Raw genomic sequence first — 13,772 nt, 5'->3', positions numbered from 1 at the left:
TTTGAGAAAGTGTGACCCTAAAGGGTCTGAGCCAGGAAAGGCTCACTAATGTGCAACTTGAAGGATCCATCGACCTATCCATGGAAAAATGGATTCGAGAAAGGCTGACCTTGACTATGAGTAGTCTTGGTGCAACACGGACGCATGATTTCAAACTAAGAAACGCGCGGCCCGTGACACAATGGCAGTGCTGCTACCTGATATGTTGAACGAGCTGGAGCAGGTGAAGGAAAGTCTGCAACACAAACCATGTTGGGAGACAGAATTAACATGTCTGGTTTCTACAGATGTTGAGAGCTTCATCAATCAACAAGTAAAACTCCCCACATATAATTGTCGGATTTTATTTCGATGCAATGTTCAGATTAATACATGTAACAGCAGCCAAAGTTCTTAGGCGAAACTAGAATTTTCAGTCAGATTAGCTGAAAATGCAATGACATTGGCATCCATTGAATATCTGGCCTGCAGAACACGCTGGTTTATTGTAATGCCAGATAATAATTCAAGGGTTAAGTCTATTCCACTTTAGTCTGGAATAGAAAAAATCGACATAATCGGTACCTTGCGTATAAGGGAAATCTAGGACGATGACCTTGGTATGTCAAGAATCTTCAATAAACATATCACAAACCTCTGGAATAAGACCAAGAACACCAGAGACAAAGAGAAGATTATTGGCCTTGATGGCCTGTGAATATGGTCCCTATGCTGCTGGAGCTTTCTAAGTTGCCACAGCCTCCTTCATCCCTAAATTCCAAGACATGGTCATGACTCAGAAACCTTTGATATTTAGTCATATACACAGCCAAACATGACAACATTGAATAAAATTCAAGGTTGTATTTTACAACAGGAAACAGTAACATTCTGGCTATCAAATATTCGTCTTCCATGCACAATAAAGTTCCTAAAATACAAATGAATCAATGTAAAATATCAATTAACTATTGTAAATTCAAGTCCAAAAATCCACATTTACTTAATTGAAAGTAACACTTTCAAGATTCAACTAAAACTAACATTCAAGTCCAAAAAAAAAAATCACCCATTAACAACCAATCAAAGAAAACTCAAAATCAAAGGGTAAGAAAAAGATAAAGCTGTTATTTGACTGACAATCATTGTTTTCTACCAGTGGGAAGTGGAGAGGCATAAGCAAGCAAAAGGAGAGCGTTTTCTGGGTGAAGATAGCCAAAGGTAAGAGCCAGCAACAACTCCTGCAGCCCCCACCAATGGACAGCGAGTGGTTCACCCACATAGATGGTTGGAACATGGATTGACCTTAAACTACACCAAGCCATTTCACCCTTTCTCTGTCTCTTTCCTTGTCCTTGGTCTTATCTCTTCGGGGATATGGTTGGATTGAATCGAATTTGTTTTATGATATATAATATTATAAAATTTTAAATTTAAATTTAAATTTAAATTAATTTTTTAATTTTATTTTATCAGTTTAATTTAATTTATTATTTTTTAAATTTTAAATTATTTTAATAAAAATTTTAATATATTTACATAAATTTATATATAAAATAATTATTTTTATTTTATAAAAATTTTAAAAATATATAATTTAATTCAATTCAAATTTTTTTTGTATTTTTTAATCTAAAAATCAATTTAAATTTAATATATATTTAATATTTAATTTTAATTCAAATTAAATAAAAAAAATTGGTTCAAATCAAATTAAATATTACAATTTTCAAAATTTTTTTATTTTTTAAATTTTTTTTCACCCGTGTTAACTCTTATGAAGGAGTTGTAATTTGGGGAATAATATTACATATTTACGAGTTTACCCTTTATTGGTGAAGCCCAAATTGATAATGTTAGCCCATATTGGTTATAATTTGGGTTTAGATATAGCCCATTTATTTAAGAGATTTTTAAATTTTACTCTATATATATATTTTTATGCGAATTCAAATAATTTTATTTATATAAAATTAATGAATTCAGTTCAAATATATATATATTTGAAACATTGAAAATGATTTTTTTAAAGTTACTTTTGAATTTTTTTTATATTTGATTGTTAAAATTTGTAAATTTAAGACCTATGAAAAAAAAAAAAAAACTTTTTGAATCCATATTGAAGGCAACTCATCTTCAAAGATTAACTTTTTTTCATGGTTAATTTCTTTAACCTCAATTCTAAATGGTGATGATTTAAAAGCTATTATGCCTTACTAAATTGGATAATAATAATTAAAGAATTATGAGTAGAAATATATTATTCATTTAAACTAATTTTTAAGAGAAAAAGTATATACATATTATTTGGAAGGAGTTGCCATATGCTAAAATGAAACTTGCTAGGAAACCTTGCAATGGACTATATACAACAGATTTTTTTTTTTCTTCCTTTTTAACATCATATTCCATCAACATTCATTCTCCTTCCAAGTTTAACATTGACACAATTCAAAACCCAATCACCATTTTTGTTCTTTGGTGAATCAAAATTTGAACAATTCCTCAGCATCATTAAAAACATGTTCTCTACACATCGGACAGGTGCCTTGCCTGCTCAGCCATTCATCTATGCACTTTAAGTGGAAGAAGTGCCCACATCTAGGAAGATTTCTTGTCAATTCTCCATCCTTTAGCCCCTAAAAGTATAGAAACATATCATTTGATTGTTATCTGGTAAATAAAAACATGTTTCTCTCATTGTTTTTGTTCTTCTTGAGACCTTGAATCATAAGTCATTGTTCTTACCTGTAAGCAAATTGAACAAGAAGGTTCTTCCCTTGATTTGATCATCTCACTGGAATGAAATTCATGCACTGGAAGCTTTTCAATGCAACTTCTAGACAATCCCTTTGCTCCATTTACATCGTATATGTCTGAGATTTCTCGGTATGTCGATTCAAGTGAGTTCATCTGAAATTTCATCAGGTTCGAGATTAGATGAAAAGTGAACCAAAATCACCATTGCTTTAAAAAAAAAAAGAAGCTATAATTATGTTTGCCTACCGAGAAATTTTACTTACTTGCCATTGATAAGCTTTTAGCACTGCTGGACTTACCCATTCGATGAAGACCTTCCCATTTACTAAGCTAGCTAATAAGGCTCCCTGTAAAAGAGCAAATTAAAGATGGAATTACCATTTTTTTCCTTTGATGTCCATTGCACCAAAGGGTAGTTAAAAAAAGCATTTGTCCACATGGATGTCAGAAGTGAAGGATGAAATTAATGCAATGCTAAAATATGGTAACCTGGAAGTTATATCTCAAGATTGTATCAGCAAAATGCTACTATATATACCTTGGACAATGACTCCCCATCAGCCAATGATTCCAGCAATTGAACAGCTGTGATTGCACCTGCAACAGCACCAATTCCAGCTCCCCGGAAAAATCCAGTTTCTGTTGTTTGGCCTTTCATTGCTCCTACAAAAGTTCCTACTATAGCCCCTCCTACAAAAACCAAATAAAAACTTGGGTTCAAACAGATGATAGGCCAAGATAAATTCTACTGGTCTGCATAGACATTTTGATGTAATTGAGTATTCCAAGAGGTAACTAACAAGCTCAAGCTGTTAAAAGTGCTGATGTATTAATTTATCATATCTGAAGATTGCTTGTAAATAGACTGGCAATTTTAGGCACTCCACAACAAGAAAATGATACCAAAAATATATAAAAGCAAAAACAATTTAAAATTTTGACAAAGACCTTATATGGATTTGGTAAAAAAAAAGTTATCTATTCATGTGTTCATATGAATTTTGATAGAATAATTTTCGTGTTTTACATGTATTTGATATGAAATATATGAATTGCTAGATCTACTTATATGTGGTGACTCAAAGAAACTAAGAATACTAAAAGATTTCTGGTTTAGACACAGATTTCAATAATGAAACTGTTTTTTTTTTTAAATTTTAATGCTTGGAAAGTACTTAGCTCTGTTTCGGAGTAAGCAAAAATTGTACAAAACTGAAGTGCTGGTGACATTATTGATGAACCAAACCAAGTAACCGAAAAGCTGAAGAAAACATATACTGTTGTACAAAATTGGGATCATCATATCATTAAAGAAAGCAGCAACCAGTAGCACTGAATATGTGTTACTTTCTGATGACAGAAGACTTACCTAAAGCAAAAATGCAGGTGAAAGCAGCAAAGACAGTTCTCTTCAACACTTCAATTAAGAACCCAAATCCAAGATCTCTCATTGCAGCAAAAACCCACAAAGAGACAGCCTCTCCACACCTAAATGCCACCTCAGTTATGCCAGGAAACCACTTTTTTATCATTGGAAACGATCTCAAAAAAGGGTGTAGAGAAGAGAAAAAAAAAGTGTGAAAAATGAAAGAGCTTGCCTGGTTTTAACGATAAGGCAGTTCGTGGTGTAAATACAAGCATTTATAGAGTCAGGAATGGAGGAAGGCATTTATGAGGGCTAAGCCCCACAGCTAAACTAATGCACGCACGAATTAGCAAGGAAGCCATTAAAGATTCTCATAAAAAAAAAAACCAGTGATTTGAGCAGCACTCTATCAGTTTTTGAATTTTGTTAGAATATTTTTTAAGATTATTTTATTAAAAATTGCTTTTGATATTCTTGAATTTTAATTAACTTAAAGAACTATTTGATTATCAAGTGTCATTATTTTATATTTAATTATATTAAAGATGAATATTATATTAATTAATAAATTTATAATTCAAATATGGTATTAAAAATTTTTTAAATTTAAATATTTTATTAAATATTTTTATTATAAATCAAAAATTATTTATAACAGTAACACATACTAAAATTGACATAATTGTGGAAATATGCATGGTATTCATGATTTTCACGAAATATTTTCATTAATTTGATTTTTTTTCAAGTTGTATGCTATAATTACGTAATGAACACTCTAGCATACAAGAGATTGGAAGCTCAAACTCCTTCAAAACAAATTAAATATTAATGACACAAAAAAAAAAAAAAAAACCCCAGAGAGCAGCACTCTATCAGTTATTGAATTTGCTAGAATATTTTTAAGATTACTATATTAAAAATTGCTTTTGATATAATTGAATTTTAATTAATATAGTATTTAAAATATTATTTATTTATCGTGTATTATTATTTCAAATTAATTATGTTAAGGATAAATATTATATTAATTAACAAATTCATAACTTAAATATCACATTAAAGATTTTTAAAATTTAAATGTCACATTAAATATTTTATTATAATTCAAAAATCATTCATAAAATTAATCCTTTAATAAAAGACATCATAAGTTAGCAAGGAATTAAAATTATCATGATTGTGAAATATCCATGATATGCATGATTTTCATGATACAATTTCATTAATTCGATTTCTTTTCAAGTTTTATATGATAATTACGTAATGAAAACACTCTAAAATACAAGAGATTAGAAGCTCAAACTCTTATAAAACAAAATAAATATTAATGATATTAGGTGAGAAGACCTCAAAATCACAATAGCTTTTGTGGTATTGAAGAAGTGTTTCCATCATTTTCATGATTTTGGTAAAGGAAAAGAAAGCTACCTTTGATCTCTAAAGTTGCTTTTAATTAGGACAAGATTTAGTTTGTGGAAAGCTATCAAAATCCATAAGGTACAACAAAACTTATGTTAAAAGGATTTTTTTCCTCATTTTTTATTTCGAATCAATTTAATTGTATTTTTTATCATGTATCATGATATATACATGACTGATAATATTTTTAGTGGCATTGTCAATCATGTGATTACACATTACTTCTTTTTTGTTTAATGTATTCAAATTGATTAAATTGACCCAAATAAAAAATGAAAAAACAAAATAAAATAAAAGTGTGGTAATGCCAATCCATAATTTGGAAAGTATGTCAAGCCAACCATCATTAAGAGATGCTGCTGAAGTCGATTATCTTTTGAATCAGTTAATATATCATTGAAATTAATATGTGATGGTTATGAATTCAAAAAATTTATTTATATAATTTTTTTTTCAATCAGATAAATAATAAGTTAAAAGAGATTAAAAATAAATTAAGAATTAAAAAAAAAAGGTGCTGAAATATAATCAAATGAAATTAATAAAATTAGAAAGAAAGAAAAGGTCAGTGGGAGGTTAAAGTTACAAGATTGAAACAAAAATTAGGAGAAAACTGCAAAAAAAAAAAAAAGGGAGGGGGGGAAGATGGTGTCTATCTACATTCTATATTGAATGCTGAAGACTGATGAATGAATTTGGATTAAATGCAAATGGGGCATTAAAGGAAGAATCCTCTCTCCAAAGCTAATCAATTGGCATTGGAGACATTGGTTGGCCATACCCAAATTTTCTGCCAATGTTAAATCACTAGATTTCTTGCTTTAGCCTATCAATTGCCTAATGGGGTCGAAAAAAAAAATTATAGATATGGTATGATTTAAAATTTTAATAAAAATTATATATAAATTTAATAAAAATTAAAAAATATATTTTGTATTTATTATATTAATATAAATTATAATATAATTTTTATTTAAAATATAATATAAATATATGAATTAATATTATTTTATATTATATAAAAATATGAATTATTAATACGGAAAAATCTCTTAGAAACCATGTGCTGAAGCAAAGATAGTGGTTAAGAGCTTCTGTGGGCTGAAAATACCTCGTGACAAGGGGCAAGGAGTATGGACAATATTTCTGCATTGGGCAGGTGGTCCTGTAAATGCATTGATTGTTTGATGGGTCTCCCTCATTGATTCAGCCCCTGATATTTTTAGTCACTTTAATTGATATGCACCACAATGTATTATTGAAATTGTTCTTAAAGTTTCTTTGGCTTTTAAAGTAAATCAGTAAATAAAACAAAAGTTGATGGTTTTTTTAAACCTTGGTGGAAGCAAAAAAAAAAAGTAATAAGACTATTGATTTTAATACGATTAATAAGATTGAAAATAATAATAAAAATTATTGTAATTATGATTAAAAAAAGTAATTATATTTACAATTAAAAAAAATTTTCATAGAAAAATTTATATTAAATGAATTTTATTAAAATAATTATTTGAATTCAACTGATGGTATGATGAGTTTAATTACAGTTCATTATATCCAAATATCAATTTTATTGAAATCCATTCAATATAAATTTTTTAATGAATTTTTTTTAATCGTAATTATAGTAATTTTTATTATATCACTAGAATCAATCTCACAACTCATTCAAATGGATCTTAATTTAATTTTGGTAAATTTTGGGATATCTGACTATAATACAAAAATAATAATAATAACTAGTTATGCTAAAATCTATAGAATAAAGTTATTGTAAATAGTGAAAAAAGTTATTGTAATTGCTATTGCAAAAAAAAATTAATATAGTTGCAATTGACAAAAAAAATTCATATTGAATGGATCTTATGAAATTAGAATTTGAATTCAACTTGTGGTGTGATAAACTCAATTATATGTGCTTTATAATTGCCTCAACCTTTTTTATATGTGCTTTATAATAGATGATTGAATTATATATATATATATGATATGCTATGATAAAATAACTTCAAATAATATTCAAATCAAATATATCATATAACGAAAAAACAAGTTGCCATTTTTTTGTGTGAATCTAGTCGAAATCAAATAAATAAAATTAATAAATAAATCATCAAACCACAAGCATAAAAACATAAACAATTTACATCAAAAACTTCTTTAAAATGAGGAGCAAAAACTACAAACAATAATAAATAATCACAACTATTAAAATAATGAAAATACAAAGTCATCTCTAACTAAAACTAGAGGTATACAATTACAATATCCTAAGATTAAACAATATTGATAAAAAATAATTTTGTTAAAAAAAAAGTGAAAAAAACTTAGTAAATTTAAAGGTTAATAAATACTTACGAAATCAGTAGATAAATAACTCGAAACCCAATCTCTATCGTTTATATTGAAAACAATGAATTATGAATACACTGATAAAATTTTAGTTCAATTAAATAATAAATTAACCTCGATCAAACTATTTAATCAAAACTACACAAATTTTTTTTTTCTCTGTTGCCACCACACCACACTTGTTTCTTTTTTCTCGTACAAGGGATTAAAACCTTATAACCAAACATAAAAGGATTAAAAGATCATTGATGAATGTACTTTGATTTTAAGCCACTTCCACGTGAAGAAAACCAAACCTAACAATATATATAAAACTTGAAGGACTTTTTTATATAAAAGAAATCGTAAGTCCACAAAAAAAGAGAAAAAAAGAATTTGAATTTGAATTCTTAATTTATTGGATATTAAACAAATTTATCGCAAGTTTTTTGACACTTGCTTAGTTTCAAATCTAAATGCGTAGAAAGATGAAACAATTAAGTAAAACATAGTTTTGAAAAGCAACTTGTTTTGTAAAACAAAAAGGAGTTTACGCAAAATGTTTCTTTGAAAATTCAAATTGCATTAGAAATTTCCAAAGGCCTCACATACTTACACGAAGAATGCAGCAAACAAATCATCCATTGCGACATAAAGCCACAAAATATACTCTTGGATGATTCTCTAATAGCCTAAATATCTGATTTTTGATTGGCATAAGCATTTTGAAAGAAAAATTTTCTCTTGACACTTAAAAAAATTTTTCTTTAACATTTTTTTTATTGATAAAATTGATAAATTTATCCGAAAAACTCTTAGATCTGCTATTAGACTAAAGGGCATATGTGTGGCACCAGAGTGGTTCAAAAACACCTCCGGTCACAGTAAAGGGTAGATGTTTACAGTTTTGGAGTCATGATCTGTTGCTGAAAATGTGTTGAAATTGAGTGGATCAAGCAACAAAATTAACAGAATAGGCTTCCGAATGGATAGTTGAAAGCTGGTTGAAAATGATGAGGAAGCCAGAACTGATGTTGTGAAATTGGAGATGTTAGTAACGGTGGTAATTTAGTGTTATCGTTAAAGTTAAAGATGAAGATGATATATTAATATTCGTAAATTATTTAAATTTTATTTAAATAAATTTTGAATTCAATTTGATTATTATTAAATAGAACTCGAGTTCAGATAATTTAATTTATTGATCGAATTAAATTCGAATATTTTTATATTCAATTTAAATAATTAATGAATTTAATTAAATTTTTATATTTTAATTATTTTAATTAATAAAACATCTAAAATTTAAGTATAAATAATCAAAATTTTATCAAATAAGAATTAAATTTATTTTTTAAAATTAATCAAATCTAATGAAATAAATTCGAATAATTTAATTTTTATATTAAATTAAATTTAAATTAAAAATAAAATTCAATCAAATTTAATATTATATAAATTCAAATTTACACTGTAATTAAAACCTTTGAAAGTCTCGATGATGCGCGAAGGTGCTGTCCAGTTCCTACTCCACCATGCCGGTTCGTAGTCAACTCATGTCGTTATCAATGAAGTTTGATCCGATAATTATTACATAGAAAAGTTGGAATTTACTGTGTTAAATAGTTCCAGTTTTCAATAGTTTGTGTCTCAGAGAACAAGGGTTTCAAGCATTGATTGCCTTTTTTGAAACAGTAGCAGCTTTCTTTGAAACATAAAGTCTAGGCAGATAAAGAGAATTTTTTTTTTTAATTAAAGTAAAACCAGCCAAGAATCATAAATTACCTACAAAAGATTTACCAATAATATATTTGTTTAAATTAATTCAGTATAATATCCCAACATTTGGTTCAATCATTAATTTATAATTTTTTTATTGAAAAACAGCCTTCAAATCCAATGCCTCTAAAAAAAAAAAAACACATTACAATTTGTAAAATTGAGTTTAATATCAAGCTTGTTAATATCGTATCAGATAACGTTTTGATTTTAAATATATATATATATATAAGTATCAGTTGTTTTAATATATTATTTTAAAATTTTTAATTTAGTACAAATATATTTATAAATATTCATGAACTTGTACATTATAATATTATTAATAATCTATAAAATAAAATATACAATACATTTATAAATCAAGTAAATAAGTTTAAAAGTATAATAAATAAAATTTTCATAATAATAATTATTATTTTTAATCTCACTTAAACTAATTTTACTACCCATTAACAATTATTTTTAATCTCACTTAAACTAAATTAACAATTTCTTTATCAATTGCCAAACAGTCTAGAACTCTTGAAAATGAATATATAGCAGTAGTACAGGGACCAAATTTGATGTGGGAAGTCTCCAAATGGATGAAGACTACAGGTTGTAGTATTTATCTTTAGTAGCCAACTGTATTTTTTGTCTCTATCTTTTGTATAAACATCTGCACTTGGTTTTGCTATCAGAAGATGTGCCATTTCAGGAATTTAACTTGCCTCAACCTTTTTTATATGTGCTTTATAATAGATTATTGAATTATATATATACATATGATATGATAAAATAACTTCAAATAATATTCAAATCAAATATATCACGTAACGAAAAATCAAATTGCCCTTGTTTTGTGTGAATAAAATAACTTCAAATAATATTCAAATCAAATATATCACGTAACAAAAAATTAAGTTGCCCCTTTTTTGTGTGAATCTAGTCGAAATCAAATAAATAAAGTTAATAAACAAATCATCAAACCAAAAGTATAAAGACATAAACAATTTACATCAAAAACTTCTTTAAAATGAGGAGTAAAAACTACAAACAATGATAAATAATCACAACTATCAAAATAATGAGAATACAAAGTTATCTCTAACTAAAATTAGAGGTATACAATCACAATATCTTAAGATTAAACAATATTGATAAAAAATAATTTTGCAAGAAAAAAATGAAAAAAAACTTAGTAAATTTAAAGGTTAATAAATACTTACGAAATCAATAGATAAATAACTCGAAACCCGATCTCCATTGTTTAGATTGAAAAACAATGAATTATGAATACATTGATAAAATTTTAGTTCAATTAAATAATAGATTGACCTCGATCAAACTATTTAATCAGAATTACACAAAACTTTTTTTTTTCTGTCGCCACCACACCACACTTGTTTCTTTTTTTTCATACAAGGGATTAAAACCTTATAACCAAACATAAAAGGATTAAAAGATTATTGATGAATGTACTTTGATTTTAAGCCACTTCCACGTGAAGAAAACCAAACCTAACAATGTATATAAAACTTGAAGGACTTTTTTATATAAAAGAAATCGTAAGTCCACAAAAAAAGAGAAAAAAGAATCATAAATATTAGATTTATAACTTGATAGGGAGGAACCAACTCCCATCAGAAAATTCAAATTGCATTAGAAATTGCAAAAGGCCTCACATACTTACATGAAGAATGCAGCAAACAAATCATCCATTGCGACATAAAGCCACAAAATATACTCTTGGATGATTCTCTAATAGCCTAAATATCTGATTTTTGATTGGCATAAGCATTTTGAAAGAAAAATTTTCTCTTGACAATTAAAAATTTTTTCCTTTAACATTTTTTTTATTGATAAAATTGATAAATTTATCCGAAAAAATCTTAGATCTGCTATTAGACTAAAGGGCATATATGTGGCAGCAGAGTGGTTCAAAAACACCCCCGGTCACCGTAAAGGGTAGATGTTTACAGTTTTGGAGTCATGATTTGTTGCTGAAAATGTGTTGAAATTGAGTGGATCAAGCAACAAAATTAACAGAATAGGCTTCCGAATGGATAGTTGAAAGCTGGTTGAAAATGATGAGGAAGCCAGAACTGATGTTGGGAAATTGGAGATGTTAGTAACGATGGTAATTTAATGTCATCGTTAAAGCTAGAGATGCAGATGATATATTAATATTCATAAATTATTTAAATTTTATTTAAATAAAATTTAAATTCAATTTGATTATTTTTGAGTAAAATTCGAGTTCAGATAATTTGATTTATTGATCAAATTAAATTTGAATATTTTTATATTCAATTTAAATAATTAATGAATCTAATTAATTTTTTATATTTTAATTAATAAAATATCTAAAATTTAAGTATAAATAATCAAATTTTTATCAAATAAAAATTAAATTTATTTTTATAAATTAATCAAATCTAATGAAACAAATTCAAATAATTTAATTTTTATATTAAATTAAATTTAAATTAAAAATAAAATTCAATCAAATTTAATATTATATAAATTCAAATTTACACTGTAATTAAAACCTTTGAAAGTCTCGATGATGCGCGAAGGTGCTGTCCAGTTCCTACTCCACCATGAATGTTCGTAGTCAACTCATGTCGTTATCATTGAAGTTTGATCCCATAATTATTACATAGAAAAGTTGGAATTTACTGCGTTAAATAGTTCCAGTTTCAATAGTTTGTGTCTCAGAGAACAAGGGTTTCAAGCATTGATTGCCTTTTTTGAAACAGTAGCAGCTTTCTTTGAAACATAAAGTCTAGGCAGATAAAGAGAAATTTTTTTTAAATTAAAGTAAAACCAGCCAAGAATCATAAATTACCTACAAAAGATTTACCAATAATATATTTGTTTAAATTAATTCAGTATAATATCCCAACATTTGGTTCAATCATTAATTTATAATTTTTTTATTAAAAAACAGCCTTCAAATCCAATGCCTCTAAAAAAAAAAAAATACATTACAATTTGTAAAATTGAGTTTAATATCAAGCTTGTTAATATCGTATCAGATAACGTTTTGATTTTAAATATATATATATAAGTATCAGTTGTTTTAATATATTATTTTAAAATTTTTAATTTAGTACAAATATATTTATAAACATTCATGAACTTGTACATATGATATTCACATAAATATTTTTTTATATAAATATTAAGATAAAAACAAAAGGATGAAAAAAAAAATTAATCAAGGCTTTATAATTGTTAAACTTTATAAAATGAGTATAATTACTTTCTTGAAAAAAATTAAAATACTTATAAACTTAGGCTTGAAAAAATAAAAAATAAAAAAACTCAATTTTTAAAGATTATTTTGTCATTAATTTTATTTTTATTAAGTTAAAAATAATTAAATAATAAAAAACAAATTAAAATTTATAAAATATATTTTGTATTTACATACTGATCGAAATATATTATTTCACCGAAATTCATTGAAATAGATTGAAACTAATAAAAATAATCGGCATTATTCGATATCAAATTTGATATAAAAAGTTATCCTTAAATATATTATACGGAACGAAATTAACAACTATGTTAGATATCCTTAGCATAAATTGCTGGTTTTGGTTGGGGAAATACTAATATATGACATGAAATAATGTTTTATTATCAACAACATGGATCCATCACTTAATGGGCCTACTTCTCCATACAAAACAATTGAAAGGCAACTCTCTTGGGACCACTTTGGGCTTAGCCCATTGATTTTAAAAAAGTTGTAGAAAAAAACCTAAATTTTTGAAAATAAAATAAATATTATCCAAAGAGAAAAAAAAATATTTAAAAAGCACAAATTTCTCCTAACCCGAGTTAATTAATCGATAAAAATTGAATATTTTACTTATAAAATTTATGTTAAAATTTTATTTTTAATAATTTTTTTTATAAATAATTTATAAATTTAATATAAATTTTTTTTAAATTTACGATATACCATAATCTTATAATAAAATAATATCTTCTTATCTGAACCCTTTTTTTTTTTTTTAAAGGAAAAACTTCTAAATTAGAGAATTTTACTTGCTAAGTTATGTTTTCTTCCTTGACCAACATAGCTAACTTCACATAATTTCTTTGATTTTTTCTGCATAATTAGGAGATTCTAATCAAA

The 13,772-nt window shown here is 26.2% G+C and overlaps 1 protein-coding gene and 1 long non-coding RNA gene across 4 annotated transcripts; both read right to left on the bottom strand.

Moving 5' to 3' along the window:
• Positions 1-320: 320 nt before the first annotated feature.
• On the bottom strand, positions 321-1,575 carry LOC149514533 (uncharacterized). Its single transcript, XR_016328058.1, has 2 exons — positions 1,136-1,575; positions 321-750 (listed from the first exon to the last, which is right to left on the bottom strand). It is a non-coding gene; the product is annotated as an uncharacterized LOC149514533 (long non-coding RNA).
• A 639-nt stretch (positions 1,576-2,214) lies between these two features.
• Positions 2,215-4,565, bottom strand: LOC111301598 (NEP1-interacting protein-like 1). 3 transcript variants are annotated; one of them, XM_089744399.1, is made up of 6 exons: positions 4,338-4,565; positions 4,109-4,227; positions 3,278-3,429; positions 3,039-3,086; positions 2,728-2,892; positions 2,215-2,618 (listed from the first exon to the last, which is right to left on the bottom strand). In XM_089744399.1, the coding sequence occupies exons 1-6, from the start codon at positions 4,406-4,408 to the stop codon at positions 2,466-2,468; spliced, it is 708 nt and encodes a 235-aa protein (XP_089600525.1). In that variant the 5' UTR covers positions 4,409-4,565; the 3' UTR covers positions 2,215-2,465. The 3 variants fall into 3 exon arrangements, with proteins under 3 accessions (XP_089600525.1, XP_089600524.1, XP_022753128.2); XM_089744398.1 differs by having other exon boundaries at positions 3,003-3,086; positions 4,338-4,553; XM_022897393.2 differs by having other exon boundaries at positions 3,003-3,086; positions 4,109-4,543.
• Between the last annotated feature and the right edge of the window lie 9,207 nt (positions 4,566-13,772).

This window comes from Durio zibethinus, chromosome 15, assembly GCF_047325235.1.
Source record: "Durio zibethinus cultivar Kanyao isolate XHJ-2024 chromosome 15, ASM4732523v1, whole genome shotgun sequence".
Taxonomy (NCBI): Eukaryota; Viridiplantae; Streptophyta; class Magnoliopsida; order Malvales; family Malvaceae; genus Durio; species Durio zibethinus.
This window is presented reverse-complemented; position numbering and strand designations above follow the sequence as displayed.

Bases quoted from the DNA above. Each gene is read 5' to 3' on its own strand.
- LOC111301598 (XM_089744398.1), bottom strand. From the start codon at position 4,408: ATGCCTTCCTCCATTCCTGACTCTATAAATGCTTGTATTTACACCACG. The intron at 4,228-4,337 runs GCAAGCTCTTTC...GGTGGCATTTAG, and splicing joins TGCCTTATCGTTAAAACCAG to GTGTGGAGAGGCTGTCTCTT. The intron at 3,087-3,277 runs GTATATATAGTA...GCTCTTTTACAG, and splicing joins ATGGGGAGTCATTGTCCAAG to GGAGCCTTATTAGCTAGCTT.